Consider the following 21,963-nt stretch of genomic DNA (forward strand, 5'->3'; position numbering starts at 1 on the left):
AGCAATTGTGCATTGCTCCTGCCCCAGAGATCCAAGAATGGGAGAAAGCCATGGAGCGAAGTGCCAGAAGGCCTCGGAATAGAGGGAAGGATGACACTGGGCTGGGGAGGGAAGCCTTTTATTTTTGCTGTGGTATAGACTTTTTCAACAGGGGTGACCCAGGGCTAGCTGCTAGTGATTTTTATTTTTGAAAATGCAGTGAAAAATGAACACTGGCATTCATTTTTGTTTTGTTTCATTTTCGAAACAAGATGAAATGAAAGCAGAGCCTCCAGAGCTCAAAAATCCATGAATTAAGCAAAGGGAAAAGGCCAGGTCCTACAATATCCTGACTGTATTTATTCTCCCTTCCTGATGCTCAAAATTACAGTATCCTTCAGTTATTCTTTAATTGATTAGCACAAACCCAGCAAAGATTCTCATTTGCACTGAAGAAAAATGTACTAAATATGTTGAGATTAGTCTGCACTAATGTACTGTCTCTTTGTTCCAGGACTGCCTTCTGCATGAGAACCCCAGAGGAAGCTTCTCAGCTCCTCCAACAGAGCAAGTAAGATCTTCTTTTTAATCCCTTACAATTCAAGGAGGAGTAGCCTAGTGGTTAGTGCAGTGGACGTTGATCCTGGGGAACTGGGTTTGATTCCCACTGCAGCGCCTTGTGACTCTGGGCAAGTCACTTAACCCTCTAGTGTCCCAGGTACAAATATCTAGATTGTAAGCTCTTTGAGCAGAGACTGTCTTTTGTGTATGGTGTGCAGCGCTGCATATGCCTTGTAGCACTATAGAAATGATAAGTAGTAGCAGTAGTATATACTATGTAAACCTTTTTGAATGTAGTTGCAAAAAACACAAAAAGGCAGTATATCAAGTCCCATTTCCCTTTCCTGGACAGTTTTAAATTAGAGAAGGTATCAGCCAGAAAACAGAACTATCAATAAGCAATATAATTGCTAACATTACTCCAACTTTATAGCAGCAGTTCTCAACCGGTGTGTCACAATCCACTAGTATGTTGCCAGCACCCAGCCAGGAGGTGTGTTAGGGACACCAGCCAGTGCAAACAGCAGCAGTTCGTTTGGGGGGCAGACAGCCGTAGCAGGAAACGCAACCCAGTGGCGACAGATGCAGCTATGTGAACCTTGATGTCACGTTCCTTAAGGGATTCTGTAGGCAACAAACACACTTAGCAGGCTTTCACTTCCAGTGCATAGTGACACCTGAACTGACACTTCCGGTGCGTAGTGACACCTGAACTGAAAGGCTGCCGAACACAGTTTGCTGCTTACACAACCCTGGAAGGAGCTGGGTTTCTTGCTATTGCTCGTCTCTCCGACGCTGCCCTGCTGATCACTGATACTACACTTTCTGGGGGGGGGGGGGGGTATTGGGGATATGGATCTGCTGCACCATAGGGGTGGAGGGGAAGGGAGAGGGGACAGGGATTGCTGGACCATAGAGGGAGAAGGGATATGGAGCTTCTGGACAGTAGGGTGGAGGGGAAGGGAGAGGAGAATGGAAGTTGCTGTACCCATATAGCTTCCAGGTCCCAGCCTAAAGTGTGCTGATCTCACCTCCCACCTCCCAGAATATCCTGAATCCCCCTTTCTGATCCCCCTCCCTCCTATCCCCCTGAGAACATTACAACTCCCCCCAGGATCCCCCTCCCTCCCTAGCCATCTTGAGTAGAAACCACAGCAGGCAGGAGGAGTGAGGAGGTATTCTGCCCAATTCCTCTAGACCACCAGCGAGTGGGCAGGTAGACCCGTCACAGTCCTGGAAGGATGATGTTCTGGGGTTGGGAGGGATGGAAGGGGATCCTCAGGTGGTTTCATGTTCTTCTGGGGGGGTGGGAGGGAAGGAGGGGAATTGGGGGGGGGGCAGGATTTGCATAAGTTCTGGTGTTTGAATATCTGGGACTAATTTTGTCCACGGCAGTCAGCATTTATCAAACTCTGATCACTGCAGGCTGAATATCGACTGATCTGTTTTTATTTCTCCCATGGAGTAAGTTACAAGGGGTGAAAGGAGAGGGATTCCCTATGGAGATAAAGTCCAACAAAATGAAAGTATGGAAGGACCAATGGACTTCCAATAATAAAGAAAGGAAACACAACGAGGTTTCAAAAAAAATGTCGAAATTTATTGAAAATATGCAACAAGTGGCAAGTGTAAAATAAAATTAGACTCAACATGGAGCCATGTTTCGGCAAACCAATTGCCTGCTTCAGGAGTCAATACATCTATAACATATAAAAAGCTCAAGAATCAAATGGTACAGGCTCCTCAGATGTTGAAAATTGTAAAATCGTTTTTCTGTACCATTTGATTGTTGGGTGATGCAGATGTGATGCAGATGTGTGATGTGGCTTGCTACGAGTATTTGCTCTATTCACGCTCTTTCAAACTGGATAACAGGAAATATGCTCTTCTATGGCAACTCTTCAGATTTCAGGGTGCCACAGGGGTGATGGGGGTGCTTGAGTGTTGTGACAAGGTATGCACATTTTTGTAGTTTTCATATATGATCATTTGGAATATTAGTGTGAGGGGAGTTTATTTTTTGGTGTTATATATTAAAGAACAAAAGTCAATGCAGGACTGTTGTGTTTTCCTTTTTTGTACCATTATGATGTCTTAAAGATTGCTATATACTGTCCTGATTTCACACCCTCTGTATCCTATCCTATATAATAAAACGCACCTCCAACATTCTGAAGCCGAGAAACTGAAGCCTTCAAGCCTTGAAGCATTCCTGCAACGTTCCGGCACTACGTGTCGTCAATTGAGGAGATGGAGCCTTATAGAGTGCACTAATGCTTCAAGGCTTGAAGGCTTCACTCTCTCTCTCTCACACACACACACACACACACACACACACACACACACACTCTGTCTCTCACATACACTCTCACATACTCTCTCTCTCTCTCTCTGACACAAACACACACACACACACTGTCTGTCTGTCTCTCACTCATTCTCTCACATACACACTCCATCTCTCACCCACACACTCTCTCTCTCAAACATACACACTCCGAGGAAAGGGGGGCATGGAACACGCTGGAGAGGGAGGGGGGCATGGAACTCAGAGGGAAGGGGGGCCAAGAACTCGGAGGGGAGGAGAGAGAGGGAGGAGGAGAGGAGGGAGAGGAGGGAGAGGAGAGGGAGAGAGGGGGGCCTGCACCTCGGATGGAAGGGGGCCTGGAACTCAGAGGGGAGGAGAGGGAGGGAGGAAGGGAAGGAGGGGGTCATGGAACTTGGAGCCCCACACACACACACTCACTCTCTGTCTCTCACATACACTCTCACACACTCTCTCTCTCTCTCTCTCTCTCACACACTCACTCTCACACACACGTACACTCTGTCTCTTACACTCTCTCTCTCTCTCTCTCTCTCTCTCTGACACACACACACATACTCTGTCTGTCTCTCTCTCACTCATTCTCTCTCTCACTCACACACACACTCCAACTCTCACACACACTTTCTCTCTCTCACACACACACTCTCTCAAATATACACACTCCGAGGAAAACCTTGCTAGCGCCCGTTTCATTTGTGTCAGAAACGGGCCTGTTTTACTAGTAAATAATTAAAAAAAACATATAAAAAAAACATAATGTCAATATATAATGCACTAAAAGGACAATCCAGGGGCATTGGAGGCAAAAACACATAGTAAAAATTATTTTAGGTATATTAAAAGCAGGAAGCCGGCAAAAGAATCGGTTGGACTGCTAGATGAACGAAGGGTAAAAGGAGCAATCAGGGAAGACAAAGCCATAGCGGAGAGATTAAATGAATTCTTTGCTTCGGTCTTCACCAAGGAAGATTTGGCAGAGATACAGGTGCCAGAAATGGTATTCAACGCTTACGAGTCGGAGAAACTGAATGAAATCTCTATAAACCTGGAGGATGTAATGAAGCAATTTGACAAATTGGAAAAGTAGCAAATCTCCTGGACTGGATGGTATTCATCCCAGAGTACTGATAGAATTGAAAAATGAACTTGTGGAATTATTGTTAGTAATATGTAATTTATCTTTAAATCAAGCGTGGTACCAGAAGATTGGAGGGTGGCCAATGTAAATCCGATTTTTAAAAAAGGTTCCAGAGGAGATCTGGGAAATTATAGACCGGTGAGCCTGACGTCGGTGCCAGGCAAAATGGTAGTGACTATTATAAAGAACCAAATTAGAGAGAATATTCAAAAGCATGAATTAATGAGACAAAGCCAACATGGATTTAGTGAAGGGAAATCTTGCCTCACCAATCTATTGCATTTCTTTGAAAGGGTGAACAAACATGTGGATAAAGGTGAGCCAGTTGATATGGAGGGGCATAATCGAACAGGGCCGGCTATCTATATGGGTGGACATCTCTAAGGCTGGCCACGGAAAGCGGCATACCCGACCGTATTATTGAAACAAGATGGCCGGCCATCTTTCGTTTCGATAATACGGTCAGGGCCGACCAAATCTCAACATTTGGGACGGCATTAGAGATGGCCGGTGTTAGAGATTGCCGCCATTGGTTTTTGCCGATAATGGAAACTAATGGAGGCCATCTCAAGCCCGGCCAAATCCAAGGCATTTGGTCGTGGGAGGAGCCAGCATTTGTAGTGCACTGGTCCCCCTCACATGCTAGGACACCAACTGCCTAGGGGGCACTTCAGTGGACTTCAAAAATTGCTCCCAGGTGCATACCTCCCTTACCTTGTGTGCTGAGCCCCCCAAAACCCACTCCCCACAACTGTACACCACTACCATAGCCCTTAGGGATGAAGGGGGCACCTACATGTGGGTACAGTGGGTTTTGGGGGGAGGGCTCCTGTTTACCACCACGTGTAACAGGGGGGGATGGGCCTGTGTCCACCTGCCTGAAGTGCACTGCACCCACTAAAAACTGCTCCAGGGACCTGCATACTGCTGTCATGGAGCTGGGTATGACATTTGAGGCTGGCATAGAGGCTGGCAAAAAATGATTTTTAATTTTTTTTTTGGGTGGGAGGGGGTTGGTGGACCACTGGGAGAGTAAGGGGAGGTCATCCCTGATTCCCTCTGGTGGTCATCTGCTCAGTTGGGGCACTTTTTGAAGCTTGGTCCTAAAAATAAATGGAACACGTGAAGCCGGCCAAGTGATCATCAGAGCCAGCCTTCTTTTTTCCATTATCGGCCGAAGCCGGCCATCTCGTAACCACGCCCCCGTCTCGCCTTCCGTATCCTGCTGAAACGCCCCCTTGAAGTTTGGCTGGCCCTGCGACGGAAAGCAGTTGAAGCCGGCCAAAATCAGCTTTCGATTATACGGATTTGGTTGGGTTTAGGAGATGGCCGGTCATCTCCTGATTTGTGTCGGAAGATGGCCGGCCTTCTCCTTCGAAAATAAGCAGGATAGTGTATCTGGTTTTTTCAAAAGGCGTTTGACAAAGACCCTCATGAATGAGTCCAGAGGAAATTGGAGAGTCATGGGATAGGAGGTAGTGTCCTATTGTGGATTAAAAACTGGTTAAAAGATAGAAAACTGAAAGTAGGGTTAAATGATCAGTATGGAGAAGGGTAGATAGTGGGGTTCCCCAGGGGTCTGTGTTGGGACCGCTGCTTTTCAACATATTTATAAATGACCTAGAGATGGGAGTAACTAGTGAGGTAATTAAATTTGCTGATGACACAAAGTTATTCAAAGTTGTTAAATCGCAAGAGGATTGTGAAAAATTACAAGAGGACCTTACGAGACTGGAAGACTGGGTATCTAAATGGCAGATGACGTTTAATGTGAGCAAGTGCAAAGTGATGCATGTGGGAAAGAGGAACCCAAATTATAGCTACGTACTGCAAGGTTCTACGTTAGGAGTAACTGACCAAAAAAGGGATCTAGGTGTCGTCGTTGATAACATGTTGAAACCTGCGCAGTGTGCTGCGGTGACTAAGAACGCAAATAGAATGTTAGGTATTGTTAGAAAAGGAATGCAAAACAAAAATGAGGACATTATAATGCCTTTGTTTCGCTCCATGGTGCGACCGCACCTCGAATATTGTATTCAATTCTGGTCACCGCATCTCAAAAAAGATATAGTGGAATTGGAAAATGTGCAGAGAAGGGCTACAAAAATGATAAAGGGGATGGGACGACTTCCCTATGAGAAAAGGCTAAAGCTTCTAGGGCTCTTCAGATTGGAGAAAAGATGGCTGAGGGGAGATATGATAGAGGTCTATAAAATAATGAGTGGAGTGGAAAGGGTAGACGTGACGCATCTGTTTACTCTTTCCAAAAACACTAGAACTAGGGAGCAGGCAATGAAGCTAAAACGTAGTAAATTTAAAACGAATCAGAGAAAATTTTTCTTCAGTCAACGTGTAATTAACTACTACTACTACTATTTAGCATTTCTATAGCGCTACAAGGCATATGCAGCGCTGCACAAACGCTGGAATTCATTGCCAGAGAATGTGGTAAAGGCGGTTAGCTTAGCAGAGTTTAAAAAAGAGTTGGCCAGCTTCCTAAAGAAAAAGTCCATAGAACATTATTAAAATGGACTTGGGGAAAATCCACTGCTTATTTCTGGGATAAGCAGCATAAAATGTGTTGTAGTTTTTTGGGATCTTGCCAGGTATTTGTGACCTGGATTGGCCACTGTTGGAAACAGGATGCTGGGCTTGATGGACCTTTAGTCTGTCCCAGTATGGAACTACTTATGTACTTATTTAGCTACAGGTGGGCCTGGGTGGGCCCAGACCCACCCAGTTTTGCCTCAAGCCCACCCAGAAGCACAGTTCCTCCTGCAGATCCAACACCTCTGTGTATTCCTCACACTCTCCCACCCCCATCACATCGCTTGCAAGTGTATCTTGCAGAACAACACCAGATGGAGGACTAGGCACAACGAATTCAGGAGCTTCAGACTCCGACAACAAGAGCATTAAGAACAATCCATATAATTAAACTCTGGAATCGTTGCCAGAGAATGTAGTAAAAGCAGTTAGCTTAGCAGGGTTTAAAAAAGGTTTGGCTAGCTTCCTTAAAGAAAAGTCCTTAAGCCATTATTAAGATGAACAGGGTAATCCACTTCTTATTTCTAGGATAAGCAGCATAAAATGTATTGTACTGTTTTGGGATCTTGCTAGGTACTTGTGACCTGGGTTGGCCACTGTTGGAAACAGAATGCTGGGCTTGATGGACCTGCGATCTGTCCCAACGCTTATGTTCTTATGTTCTTAATATTCAGCTGGCAGCATTTTTATGTCTGCTGCCGGCTGTATTCCCAGATATTCAAGACTGGGCCATGTCCAGTTGTATGTCGGCTGCCAAAACTTATGCATTTAAGTGCAATATTCAGCCCTTAACCGCATAAGCTGAACCTGCTTAAAGATAGGACTGCTTATTATGTAGTTATCTTATGTGATTATGGGCACATTCCACCCCTGAAATGCCCGCAAGTAAGCCAGTTTCGACTCAGGTGCTAACCACTGGTTAAGTGCTGCTAAATGTTTGCGGTTAGCCATGGACAAGTGATTTAAACAGCCAGGAACCTAGAATGCCTTTAATTCTTTGTTCCCCATCTGAAAAACAAGAGATAACCAACTATCTGTCATGTTCCCTGACCGCTCAGGATATGGGCATCCGAGGATGGGGCAGCCATCTTGGATGTGGGTATCTCCAGGATAGGGCGGCCACCTTAGAGGTGGGTGTCTTAAGTTGTGGCAATCATTTTGGAGTTGGCAGTTCAGGAAGGAAGGCCATATTTGGGCGTAAGGGCGTCTCCGGTTGGGGCAGCCATCTTGTTGACAGCTTCACATGTTTGGGCCTAATTCCTGTTCTATTTAAAGCCCAACTTCCAGTCCTTCCACGCTTCGGCTTCTATTCAGTTCTCCTGGGTAGTTGCAGTGCTTCTGGTTTTTTCTTCTGTCTGCTGCCTGGTATTGACCTTCGCCTGAGTCTGGATTTTGCTTCTGTTTGCTGCCTGGTATTGACCTATGCCTGATTCTGGATTTTCTACTGTTTACTGCCTGGTATTGACCTTCGCCTGATTTGGGATTTTCTACTGTCTGCTGCCTGGTACTGACCACTGTTTGCTCCTGGTCCATCTTTGCCACTGCCTGGCTGTGCCCCGTGGACTTTGTTCTGGACTCAGTTCTTCCTGCTGTTGGTTTCCTGCACCTGGGGCTCAACCCCTGGGGAATGGAGGGAGACACAAGGGGAACTCGGGGTTGGCAGACAGCTCGGTGGGGATTCTTCCTTCATCGGGCACAAGGGCTCACATCTCCACTTGGCGTGCCTGACACTTTCTTGATATAGTGTCCAACATGTAAAAGACAGAGGACCCTTCAGAGCTTAACACGTCAAACACTCAGTTAAAAGTCTCATGGTTCAAGTCCAGAATCGCCTTTCCTAGAATGGAATGAAAATCAGCCTCTTTTTGTTTTCAACCAACATTTCTTCTCTTTTCTAAAAAAACTTAGTTTTTATTAGGGGTCATTATATTATCTGCATTAGCTCTGCTGACCTCTTCACTGTTTGCCAGTCTGTTCTGGTTAATTCACTCAGCCCAGGTACTGCCAGCGTTCACCTCACATTGATTTTACGACCTTTGGATTCCTCAGGGTTTCCATTCAAGCTAAAACTTTTATTTGTGGGTGTGGTCAGACTTTCTGCACACTTCAACATATGAGTGCAACCCACTTTGGCTGCAAGGACTGAGACAAAATTTGTGGAATAAGAAAATAAATAATCTACTCAGTCTAATAATGGGTTCATGGAGGGAGCTGACAGCTACTCTGTCCTGGCTTCCGTCCAATAAACTGCATATTTTCTTAGGTGCACACTTTTGACTTCAGTTTCAGTTCCCCAGGAGGTTTTCACTTCCCGTTGCCTGTGGGGATCTTTCACGCAATGATTTTTGTTGGTAGCCGGGATGCCTTGGCTTCCTCCTTTGCGAGGAAGACCTGCAGGTATTTCAGAGTGACCAATACTTTATTTGCACCTAGAACAAGGAACACCTTGGTTTAGACTGTTCTGTACATTTTCTGTCTTTATCTCCCTCGCTGACCATACTTTTTTGTCAGACTCAGATTCTTATGCAAGGTAAACACTTTGTCACCCCCCCTCTAGCATAGGAAGGGAATCACACTGTATCTTGGCTTCAATATGTCTCAACACAGGAGTTTTAACAGGTTGAATAAAGACACCATTGTCTTCTCCTTGGTCCTGTGAAGAACTATTATTCCTCTCTACTGCCAAACACTGAAATTGATCCAACACTAAGTAGTTGGACTGTAGTAGCAAAACAGATAAACAGCACCTCCTGTGGGACATTGTACAAAGGGACAGCACATGTAATGGTAACAGCACTCTGTTACCAGGATTATTAGGCTACATTCCCTTTACCTATGTGAATCTGAGTTCTAAGGCCCCTAAATAATACTGACAAACAATGAAAGAGGCCAATAATTATAAAAATAAAAGTTAAATTTTTATTTAAAAGCAAGTAGCAGCCAAAGACATAAACAGTGGTAATTAGAACGTAAGACTTATGCACCCATACTAGGAAGCTCAGAGAAATACAATTGATACTTCTCTACATTATTGTGAGACGCTTACTTAAGAGTAGAGAAAACACATGATTTCCCTACAGGCTTTAAGTTATATCTCCTGAATTACCCGCTAGCAATAAAAGAGCTGCATATAACCTGATAGAGGAGAAGCTTTTTCCCCTTCCCCTTGGAGAGGCTGCAGGTCCGGAACAGTTTATGTTTATTAAAACTTGATATACCACCTTTACATAACAATAGGCCAAAGCAGTTGACAATAAAATATCAACATAAAATCACTATCATGAAAGGAACGCCATTTCATAGAAAGAGTAATTCATACACTAGTTAAAAGGAGCACTAATACATAAGAAACAAATGACAGATACATGGTTAGCCAGTAACAAGCATGGTGCGTGCAATTCAATCAGGAAGTATGATTATTAGAATTAGTTTGAAAAGCCAATTGAAAAAAATGAGTCTTTAAAAGTTTTATAAACTTTGGAAGGGAAAGTTCCAATCAGATATTGCCTGGTAAATTATTCCATAGATGTGGTGTTAAAATGTAAAAAGCAGAGACCTTGTGATGTGCTGAAGAGAGCCAGATGGTCTGTGCTGCTTCTCCCGGGCTCCGCTCTCCACTTGACCAAACAACCGCGAATTGGATTAGAAATACCCAAACGTTTGACCAGCTGATATAGATTTTGCAAGGAACCCTTCATTACCAGATCTGGAGCGACTATGCCAGGAAAAATGGGGAGAAAGGATCTGGAAAAAACACACGGAGCCTGTGATCAAAGATGGCGATGAGCCCTGTGTCATCCCCGCCCCCGCCTAGCTTCTCTGACCAGCAACTAGAACAGCTCACAACGGCGGTGAAATTGGCGATCGAGCCCCAATTTATGCAATTGTCAGAGCAGCTGACCACGTTAGAAAATTATCTAGAGGACACCACAAGCATTGTAGGTGCAGAAGGGAGAGGAGGATGCATGGAAGGGGCAATTTCCTTTGGCGTGGGTGAGTGAGAGTATTCGTTATCTGGGAGTTACTCTGCCCAGAGATTTAACCAGCTATATGTAAACAATGTAACTAAATTGCTTGAGGACTCATGTATAAAAGTGTGGAAGGAGTATCCCTTGACATTGATTGGTCGCATAACATTATGCAATATGATCCTCATACCAAAATGTCTGTATACATTTCAATCGTTCCAAAAAACAACAAGGCAAACGATCTGCAAAATCCAATATGGGAAAGAAAGCCAGCAGATCAATGTCACAACAAAAAGATTTTATTGAAGATACCGTGTATGAACAAATCGCCCGACACAGGCCGTGTTTCGCCCACCTAGGGCTGCGTCAGGGGCTAATATACAAATGGGCACACCATTATTGAAGCTTCAATAATGGTGTGTCCATTTGTGTATGCTAGAGACCACAGGATTCCCGTTTTAGCTGGTTTTTTCTTGACTTTTATGCACCATATTTGCCCCTTTACGAAGGTTTTCAAATTAGCCCCTGACGCAAGCCCTAGGTGGGCGAAACACGGCCTGTGTCGGGCAATTGTTCATACACGGTATCTTCAATAAAATCTTTTTGTTGTGACATTGATCTGCTGGCTTTCTTTCCTACATTTCAATCGTTGCCACTTTACTTAAAGAAAAAGGATGAACTAGACTGAATAGCTACCTCCAAAAAATGTTTGTGGCAGGAAACTGCCCAGGCTACTGCTACAAACATTGCAGATACCAGCTGAATACAGAGGTTGGGCCTATTAAGTATTCGCCACTTAACGGTGGCAAGTGGAATGCGACATATCACAGACTGGTATCGAGATAAAGATTACTTCTCAGCCACCAATCTTGAACTGGACTTGGCAAAACAGATACATTCAGCTGTTTATTGCATACTGGAGGGGAAGATATCCCACCGGTATTGCGAACTACTTCCATAATGCCAACAGCCAAGGCAGTATGGTGCTGGTTATGCAAGCATCATCAATTCTCAGCAAAGACTACCCCATTTTTGCTGATCTGCAACAACCCAGCATTTCCCCCAGGAAGCTTATATAAAACCTTTCGGAGATGGAAAGCTCCAGGGAATTGTTTATTTGATGCATGCACTGACGGAGGCTGGGAAGTTAGTCATTTGATCAACTGCAAAAAGAGTTTGGGACTTCAGAAAGTAGACCGCTTTCATTATTTCCAGTTGCAACACTATGTAGCTAGCCTCCCCAGAGAAGACCTGACGGAAGAAGTGCAGGCGGAGCTATCTTCAGCAGACTTCCTGGGGGCACAGCAGAAAGCGTTGCTGTCTTGTTTTTTGTTACATTTGTACCCCGTGCTTTCCCACTCATGGCAGGCTCATGCGGCTTACATGGGGCAATGGAGGGTTAAGTGACTTGCCCAGAGTCACAAGGAGCTGCTTGTGCTGGGAATTGAACTCAGTTCCTCAGTTCCCCAGGACCAAAGTCCACCACCCTAACCACTAGGCCACTCCTCCACTCTTCCATCATAAACATATTAGGGAGTCAGCTACTGAACTGAACTTTATCAAATATGTTAAGGCGTGGACTGAGGAATTGGGGATCCCCATATCAAGCGCTACTTTTCGATCTCATATATTGACAATGAGAAAAACCACGTTTACTGCTCACTGGGAGTTACAATACAAATTTGCACTACAGGTATATATTCCCCCGAGGAGAGCCTTTTATATGGGCACATTGCCGGATGGTGCATGTGGAAGATCTGGTGAGCAGGGAGCGCTACTGGGACACATGTTTTGGCTCTGCCCAAAGATAGTGCATTTTTGGAAACCCCTTTTGTTGATGGTTGTCTCACTTATGGGAACGGGTGACATTACGAGATGCGGTTATTGTTTGGTCATCCAACGTTGAGCAACCCGTGTCCAGCGAGATACCGTGACTTTGTGTTGAGATCGATAATAATAGCTAAGAAAGAGATTTTGGTGCAATGGCTGTCAAGAAAAGCTCCAACGCTACAGCAATGGAGAGGTCAAATGATACAGTTAATGCGGATGGAGCGGCTAGCGGTGAACTCAGGCCCTGTGGCAGTGGAGAAAGCATTTGAACGCAGACGGGCTCTCTTCTGGAAAACTCTAACCCCAGCAGCATGTAGCAGACTACTTAATATGTAATATTGCAGCTTATTTAAAGATGTGTGACTGATATAAGTAATATGGATGTCTATTGAGACAGGAAGAAAAAAAGGGGGGAAGGGAAAAAGGGTGAAAAGGGGGAGGTGGGAGAGAGATTAGTTGAAAGGGGGGGGTAAAGAAAAAGGGAGAAGTTCTGTTGATAGAGAAGTTCAAGCAAATGTTAATTAGAAAAATGCTGTCTGATACTATGTTCTGTTATGATGCGAGCACTGTATTATGGAGTGATATATATCGTCAGCAATAAAGAGAATTAACATAAAATGTGAAAAGCAGAATGCCGCATCGACTCGGATCGTGCTAGTTTAGGGACTGGAAGCACAGATGATAAACGTCAAAATGTGTAATCAGTTAAATACTCTAAATGCTTCATTGTAAAAAACCACTCCTGTGGGGGTGTCATGTCTCCTGTCCAGAATGCAAAACAAGACACCTCTCTTGTGCTTCAGAAAAGTGTATCTGAATCTTTTCTAATGTGTTTTCATCCGTTTCCCTTTGACACAGATCCAACTCTATTTGTAATCTGGCTTCAGTTAAACACAACACAGCTATGTTACTGCGACTAAAGGCAGTAATGTCAGCATGCTTTAACCCTCCACTATTAAGATTAACACAGAAATGTCAGTACAATACACAGATCAGCAAGAGATAAACACACTTCCTTTGGTAGAAACAGTCCTAATCTGGATGCTGCTAAAAGATTTAAACTCAGCATACAGTAACACTCAAAGGTCTGATACTGCACCCAGCAATATCATTGCACCCCCCACCCCCACCCATGGGAAGGAAGAGCTATCCAAGATGAGACAGCCACAGATGTGATGTATTGTATTATATTTGCCCACCACATATATTCTCACCAGCCTTAAAAAATTCTTGTAATAGTTTAGGAACCTCAGCTGTGCATATTGCCAAAACAATTTTATGGCAATAAAACTTGCACACAACTCTTCATCGGCTCATCATGGTGCCACATTTTATATATAAACTTTTCTTCTTTTATATAAATATTTTTTAAGCCTATACTTGAATACTCATCTTATTTCAGAGAATCGGACCCAGGTGTTGTTGTTAACGTCTGACATGCACGTTTCGCCCTTCCCCAGGGCTGCCTCAAGGACTGACCCCTTTCGCCGTCCTTAGCACCAGGTCTACTTAAATAAGCAACTAATTTCAGGGTTATTCCCTCGTAAAGAGAATACCTAAGGATATAAGTTTGGGACTCCCTTCAATGGTTAAACCAATAATCTGCCAAAGAAATTTTTATTATATTTGGCCATTTCTATTTTGCTTTAACCTAACAGCGCAAAGTGGATTACAAATAGATAAAAGAAAATCCTACTCAAAATAAGCAAATAATCCACTTTCGTAATATATCCAATTTAAATTGCTGTAAATCAAGTTCACTCTGAAATGGCAAAGGTATTGTAACAGCAGCACAGCAAAGAAACAGGCATAAACACAGACTATCAGGAAATAAATATTGTTATTCATTCCCATGATCAGCCCTCCCCTGGATGAGCCCCCAAACTGTGAGGGGTACAAAGTGTGATGTGAATTGGACACACCAGAAATAGGACACATATCAAATATTACATCATTTTCAGTTTGGCTTTAGGAGTTAACATATTACTGAGTCATGTTATTATCAATAGTTTCAAGAATTCAAAACAGGATGCTAGGAATTATTAGGAAAGGGATGGTGAATAAGACCAAAAAATACTATAATGCCTCTGTATCGCTCCATAGTACAACTTCACCTTGAGTATTGTGGTTCAATTCTGGTCGTCGTATCTCAAAAAAGATATAGCAGAATTAGAAAAGATTCAAAGAGCAACCAAAATGATAAAGGGGATGGAACTCCTCTTGTATGAGGAAAGGTTAAAAAGGTTAGGGCTCTTCAGCTTGGAAAAGAGACGGATTGGAGGAGATTTGATTGAGGTCTACAAAATCCTGAGTGGTGTAGAACGAGTAGAAGTAAATCAATGTTTTTACTCGTTCCAAAAGTACAAAGACTAGGGGACACTCCGAGGAAGTTACATGGAAATACGTTAAACAAATAGTAGGAACATTTTTTTTTCACTCAATGAATAGTTAAGATCTGGAACTCTTTGCCGGAGGATTGGTAACTGTGGTTAGTTAGCGTTTCTAGGTTTAAAAAAGGTTTGGACAAGTTCCTGGAGGAAAAGTCCATCGTCTGCTATTTAGACAGACATGGGGAAGCAACTGCTTGCCCTGGGATTTGTAGGATAGAATGTTGCCACAATTTGGGTTTCTGTCAGGTACTTGTGTAATATTGATTAACATTGGCAGTGTTGGCCTGCTATTCTTTGAATGATGTGTAGATTGTCTGCCAGGAAGCCAGATAGTAGGCCCACAGAGTTTACTTGTTGTTATAATGACAGGCTGGTTTCTCGAGTTTGATTGCATTGTATAATTGAATTCCTGTCATCTTTTTCAACTATAATAAAAAAGATTTCCACATACAATTTTCGATCTACTTGGCATATATAAGTATATTTATGATTTGTGAGATGCTATATTTATACTATGTGCAATTGCTTTGTTATATGTTAGAGTATGTGAATTGGTCTAAACTGCCGGTGATTAAACCAGGACTGTGGAGTTGGAGTCGGAGTCTGTAAAAGTGTACTGACTCCGATTTCAGCTTCAAAATAAAAAAGTATTAAAATATATGGAAATGTATCATTTATATATAGTAACACAGTAAATGTTGGCAGATAAAGACCTGCATGGTTCATCCAGTCTTTCCATCAAGGTGGCTAGAGTTAAATCTGGCATTCTGCATGTATATATACATATCTTTCCTGTGGATCTAAAGTTATATTTACCAGTACTTTAGATTAAAGCCTAATATCTATAGGAGAAAGGCGGAGTCAGAGTCAAAGGTTTGGTATACCAGCTCCACAGTCCTGGAGTAAACTTCACCTACAGAAATGGCCTCCTCACTTACATGGATTTTACTCCGCTCCAGTGGAAAGGTCTCCACTCAACTGAACATTTTCTTAGACACGTTGCATATTCTTAGCAGCTGTTCTCAGAGAGATATATCTCCCTTCCCTGGGCATGAAAGGGAAGATGCTGAAGTCCTAGGAATGGCTTTTTTATTGGTTTGGAAGAAAGTTAATTACATTTATCTCTATAGATCTGTGCCAGACATTGAAGCGCAAGGACAGAACCAAGTGGCAAAAGAGCAGCAACAGAATGGGAACCAAAAGGACCCTATTCCTGTGAGCCCACTCAGCCTGGTAATGACAATTCATGATCTCTGATATGTGACTTAATGGCAGTCATTGAACTGATACTGATAGCCATGTACAGCAAAATAATGCAAGGTCATCATGGTCTCACTTGATATTTTCCAGCTTCCATCTATAGACGCAAACGTCATTTGTTCACCATACTCCACAACTTGGAGCTGCCTTTGCCAGTTGTACCTGGTACAATATTGTCTCCTAGAGCACGCTGTGCTTCCATATATTTCACTCTGTATTTTGTCCTGATAAGAAACGTTAATAGACTCTTGCAGTCACTGACTGCAGTCCCATAACCCCAATCACCTCATCTTATCTGTTTCCCATTTTGAACAATAGCACCAGGGCAGCAAGTGTAACTGGGAATTTCTAACCACGGAGGATCCTGATATGAAGAAAAAGGGTTGGGGGAGATCCAGGGACTAGAGGAGGAATGTGCAGAGCCAAAAGACTTTTTAAAAATATTTTGTTGATAGTGAATTTTTTTTTTCAAGGGGGAGAGGAAGACCCTGGGGATGGCTGAACTTATTAATCCTTTTTAAATTAAAAAAATTAAATTTCATTCATTTTTCTTTTTTGTTTTGATTTTCCAAAAAGAATAGAACTTTTTGTCAGTAGTACCAAGAAGCTGCTGCTAGAGGTTGCGGCAGCCATTTTAAAGGGGCAGCTGCCACAGGCAGGAGCAAGTGGGCATCGTTCCTGCCCATTCCCTGCTAGACCACCAGGGGTCAGGCAGGTAGGCTCATGGGAGGGTGGAGAGAGGATCCTGGAAGTGTGGGTTCTTGATGTTCTGGAGAATCAGAAGGGGGGGTTCTTCAAGGGTGGGTGGGAGGGAGAGAGGAGGGATTAGAAGGGAGATTCTTCATCTTGAGGTGGGAGGGGGGATCAGAATCATAGGGGGGATTGTGACTTGGCCAGATACACTTATGGGGGTCCCGTCCGATATTTAGCTGGGACCCACATTACACCCAGCAGCGAGCATGTGCCACATTAACCTCGGATATTCAAAGCCTGAGCACAGATATAGCCTAGCATTGAATATCCAGGACTAAGTCTATCCATCATGGTCAGCGTTTAAAAAAGCCCAGTGTGATCCATCTATTGTGCCCAGAAAAGTGGTCAGGCCCATAACTACCATTCCATGCCCATATCTTGTTTAGATTGTAACTGCTGCTCTATGCAGGTTCCCCTTCTCCCATGTCCTTGTTTAGGAGGTTAACTGCTGTTGTTCACGTCACTGTTAGTACCCTTTTTTAAATTTTGCTCCTTAGCAGCGCACGCCAAAGGAGTGCACACAAGGAGCAGAGCGGCTCCTTTGTGCACCTTCTTCTTTCAGCCATGGGTAAGATTCCCCTACTCTTAAATCATGCAGGGTCATGTATTTGGGCTGCAAAAACCCAAGGGAATGGTACAGTGTATGGGGTAAAGAACTTTTGTGCATGAAAGAAGAGCAGGACTTGGGTGTGATCGTACGTGATGATCTTAATGTGGCCAAACAGGTAGAAAAGGTGACAGTGAAAGCTAGAAGGATAGGGAGAGGAATGGCCAGTAGGAAAAAGGAGGTAATGCCACTGTATAAGACTCTGGTGAGACCTCATTTACAATATTCTGTACAATTCTGGAGGCTGCACTATCAAAAAGTCATAAACAGGATGGAGTTGGTCCAGATGGCAGATATTATTAGGTCAATGGTCTTCGTCATAAAGCGTATGGGACAGACTTAAAGAACTCAATATATATATACTTTGTAAGAAAAGTGGGAGAGGCAGTGGTGTTCCGAGGGGCGCTGACACCCGGGGCGGATCGCCGATGCGCCCCCCCCGGGTGCAGCGCCCCCCCATGCAGCGTGACCCCCCACCCGGTGAAATAACCCCCCCTCCCCTGGTGCACGCCGCTGGGGGGGGGGGTGCCGTGTGCCGGTCAGCGTCATTCGTTTCCATGCTCCCTCTGCCCCAGAACAGGTTACTTCCTGTTCCGGGGCAGAGGGAGCATGGAAACGAACGACGCTGGACCGGTGCGCAGCACCCCCCCCAGCGGCATGCACCCGGGGCGGACCGCCCCCACCGCCCCCCCCCCCGTTGGTACGCCACATTTAAATATCTACGTGGCACCAAATGCACAAGAGGTGAGCCTCTTTCAATTCAAGGAAGCTCTGGGTCATAGAATGAAGGTGAAAGGGGATAGACTCAGAAGTAACCTGAGAAAATACTTCTTCGGAAAGGTTGGTGAATTTGTGGAATTACCGTCCTGGTGGAAGTACTGGAGACGAAAATCGTATCTGAATTCAAGAGAACTCAGAAAAAGTACATAGGATCTCTAAGGAGTGATTGGGAGACTAGATAGTATGGATGAGCCTATTGTCTTTATCTGCATACATTTTGCTAGGAATACTCCATTAAATCCTTGTGCTCAGCTCAAGAAATAAGACTGATGCTCCAAGAATAATTATAGCAATAGGATAGCAAGGAAAAGATCAATAGTTGGCAAAAGGTGCAGCTGTTTGGAATGTATTTCCTAAATTATTTAAATGTAACAATAACTGACTTTTAGTAACCAACCAGCTCATTTTCGAAAGTGATCGCTGGCCATTTTCCGACATAAAATCGGGAGATGGCCGGCGATCTCTCAAAAGGGGCGAAATCGGTATAATCGAAAGGTGCTTTTTTCACACCCTTCGCTGCTTTCCCCGTCACCGAGCCGTCGAAAGTTCAAGGGGGCGTGTCGGCGGCGTAGTGAAGGCGGGACATGGGCGGGCATGGGCGTTGGCTACCAGATGGCCGTCTTCAGCACATAATGGAAAAAACAAAAGTGGCGTTAATGAGTATTTCATCGCTTTTACTTGGCCCTTTATTTTCACGACCAAGCCTCAAAAAGGTGCCCCAACTCACCAGATGACCACCGGAGGGAATGATGGATGACCTCACCATACTCCCCCAGTGGTCATCAACCCCCTTCCCACCCAAAAAAAAACCCCAAAAACCAAAAACCATTTTTTGCAGCCTGTATGCCAGCCTCAAATGTCATACCAGCTCTTTGACAGCAGTATGCAGGTCCCTGGAACAGTTTTTGTTGGTTGTAGTGGACTTCAGGCAGGTGGACCAGGGCCATCCCCCCCTACCTCTTACACTTGTGAAGGTAAGTGTTGAGCCCTCCAAACCCCCCCAAAACCCACATGTAGGTGCCCCCCTTCACCCTTAAGGGCTATGGTAGTGGTGTAGAGTTGTGGAGAGTGTGTTTTAGGGGGGATTTGGGGGGCTCAGCTCCCAAGGTAAGGGAGCTATGCACCTGGGAGGTATTTGTATATATATATATATTTTTTTTTTTTTTAGAAGTGGGGGTAAGGGCTCCTATGCTAACCCAGCGGTAACCGGGCAGCACATGGCACTGCCCAGTTACTGCCAAGTAATTTTGTAGTGCCGATATGACAGCTCGCTAGGGGTGGGAAGTACTGCCGGGCTGCTGCATTAGCCCGGTGGTACTTCCTGTTTAGCGAGCGGTAATCCCACGTTGGGCTTACCGCCACTTAATAAAGGGGCTTTAACTTAGGGACCCTTTTGCAAAGGTGTGTAAGGGCCTATGCACATCCGTGTGTACCAAATTGGCATTACCGCCCGGCTACCGCGTGCCCTGGATAGTAATTCTGAATTGGGCACGCGCCAAAAAGACACAGTAGAAAATATATTCTATTTTCTACCACGTGGCGCTTACCCGGCGGTAGATGGCAGTGAGTGCTGCATGCCTTCTGCCTGGAAGCACATCAGACCTACCACTAAGTCAGTGGGTGACAGTAAGGTCTCAGGCCAAAAATGGACGCACGCTGGGTTTTATTTTCCTGCATGTCCATTTTCCGACCCTTGAAAAAAGGCCCTTTTCCAGGATGCGGAAAAAACTGGCCCAGCACATGCACAAAAGATGCGTTCGCACTGCCACAGTCCATTTATTGCTGTGGTTTAGTAAAACGGCTCCTTAGATAATGTAACTTTTGTTTGTAGAAAAGGTATGTCCACTTTGCGCATGTTATTTCTGCAACAGGGCTTTTTTTACTAAGCCACGGTAGCATTTTTAGCTCGCTGTAGAAATCAGCTGGTGGTAACGTTGAGATGCCCATAAGAATATAATAGGCATCTCAGCTTTTACCGCCAGCTGATTTCTACCGTGAGCTAAAAACGCTACTCTGCGGATTAGTAAAAGACCCACTTAATGAGGAGAAGGTCAAAACAGCAGGCACATATATTTCTCTCCTATCCTAAATTTGCTCCCAGGAATTCCTCTTACCTTGGATAAATGTTTTCATGTAGTGAAAAGGTGATGAGCTACTGAAAATAACTGAGATCTTTTTTTCTCCCCAGCAATTTGATGGCAGAGCCCAGGATCCAGGTGAGTATAATTGTTTTCAGCTTGCTGGGGAATTTTATACCTCCAACAGGGGTCTTCCACCTCATACCAGTTGGACCAACAGTGGCATAGGAGTACAATTTATCCTTCAGACTTTGGGTCCTTTTTAGTAAGCCACGTAGGTGCCTATCACGCGCGCCCCAATATGCATCAATTTCCGTTACCGCCCGGCTACTGCGTGGCCCTTGCGGTAATTTCATTTTTGATACACGTCCGCTACACGTGCCAGAAAATATTTTATTTTCTGGCGCACAGGCGGTAATCGGGCGGTAATTGGCATTTTACACGGGTAGACCATTACCACCCGGTTACCGTGTGAGACCTTACCACTAGGTCAGTGGCTGGTGGTAAGGTCTCAGACCCAAAATAGACGCACGGCAATTTTCATTTTGCTGCATGTCCATTTTCGACAAAACTTTTAAAAAGGCATTTTTTTTACAGGTGCGCTGAAAAATGATTTTGCACGCGCCCGACAACACGCGTCTACACTACTGCAGGCCATTTTCAGCACGCCTTTGTAAAAGGGCACCTTTCTTTGCTTGAAAGCTGTGTGGAGCTTTTTAATTCAACCCTCTTACAAGATGAATCATTCTCTTCTTGATTAGATAAGTCTCTGGAGATCAATCTTAATCCCATTTAAGACTATCCTATCCATGTCTGGGAGAGCCTACAAGGCTACATTAAGAGTGCAGTTTTTAATTTTCAGCTGAGAAGGCTAAAGAATTGTAGATGTACTTTAGTAGAAATGGAAAATAAAAAGCACTATTGGAAACAAATAACTAATAGATTAAAAAAATTAACAACCTTGCAGGAACTTCAAACCTTGAAGTATAACTGTATGTAGATGATTCACGATGTAAAGAGATATTATAATCTCTTTACATTGTGAATCATCTACATCCATTTTTTAAACATAAATCACGTTATTATGCTGAAAATAATTGTTCTGGACACCTTTTAGTTCAATATTTGAAATCTAAAAAAGACAAATCTAGAATCTCTCATATACTAGATGCATGTGGACAAGTACATATTGAAGACTGCTATAATTAACCAATTTCAAGATTATTTTAAGAAACTTATAATAAAAATTCAATTTTCTAACACAAACTTTAAAAATGTGTAGAGCATATCAGTGGCGTAGCTAGGTGGGGCTAAGGGGGCCTGGGCCCCCCAAATTAATCTGGGCCCTGTTTTGCTGGTGGGGGTCCCCAACTCTGCCAGCTGAAGCCTTGTCCAACGCCAGTCTCCGGTTGCTGCCGCTTTCCCTGGCCCTGCTCTCACTTCCTCCTCACAACCTGCATGCTCCTTTTTATGAAATTGAACATGCTCAGTTTCACGTAAAGGAGCAGGCAGGTTGAGAGGAGGAATGGCGCTGGAGAAGGCATCAGCTGGCGGGGGTTGGGGACCCCAAGGTATTTGCAGCTGTGGGGTGCGGCAGGGCAGCAGGGGGAGCGGCGAGGTGGTTGGGGTGGGGCAGCAGACCTAAATGTGCCCCCCACCTCGGGCTCTGGCCCCTCCCACTGTGAGGTCTGGCTACGTCCCTGGAGGCATATCCAATCTCCTAGAATTTCCTCAGAAGCAAAA

The 21,963-nt window shown here is 44.3% G+C and overlaps 1 protein-coding gene across 1 annotated transcript in view; it reads left to right on the plus strand.

The window, feature by feature from the left end:
* LOC115472489 (cadherin-related family member 4-like) overlaps positions 1-21,016 on the plus strand; it is a 252,344-nt gene extending 231,328 nt beyond the window's left edge. Inside the window, 4 exon segments of the mRNA XM_030206781.1 lie at positions 494-550; positions 15,873-15,975; positions 20,331-20,358; positions 20,982-21,016. Coding sequence (XP_030062641.1) covers positions 494-550; positions 15,873-15,975; positions 20,331-20,358; positions 20,982-21,016 — 223 coding nt within the window.
* The last annotated feature ends 947 nt before the right edge of the window (positions 21,017-21,963 follow it).

The sequence above is a fragment of the Microcaecilia unicolor genome, chromosome 6, assembly GCF_901765095.1.
Source record: "Microcaecilia unicolor chromosome 6, aMicUni1.1, whole genome shotgun sequence".
Classification (NCBI taxonomy): Eukaryota; Metazoa; Chordata; class Amphibia; order Gymnophiona; family Siphonopidae; genus Microcaecilia; species Microcaecilia unicolor.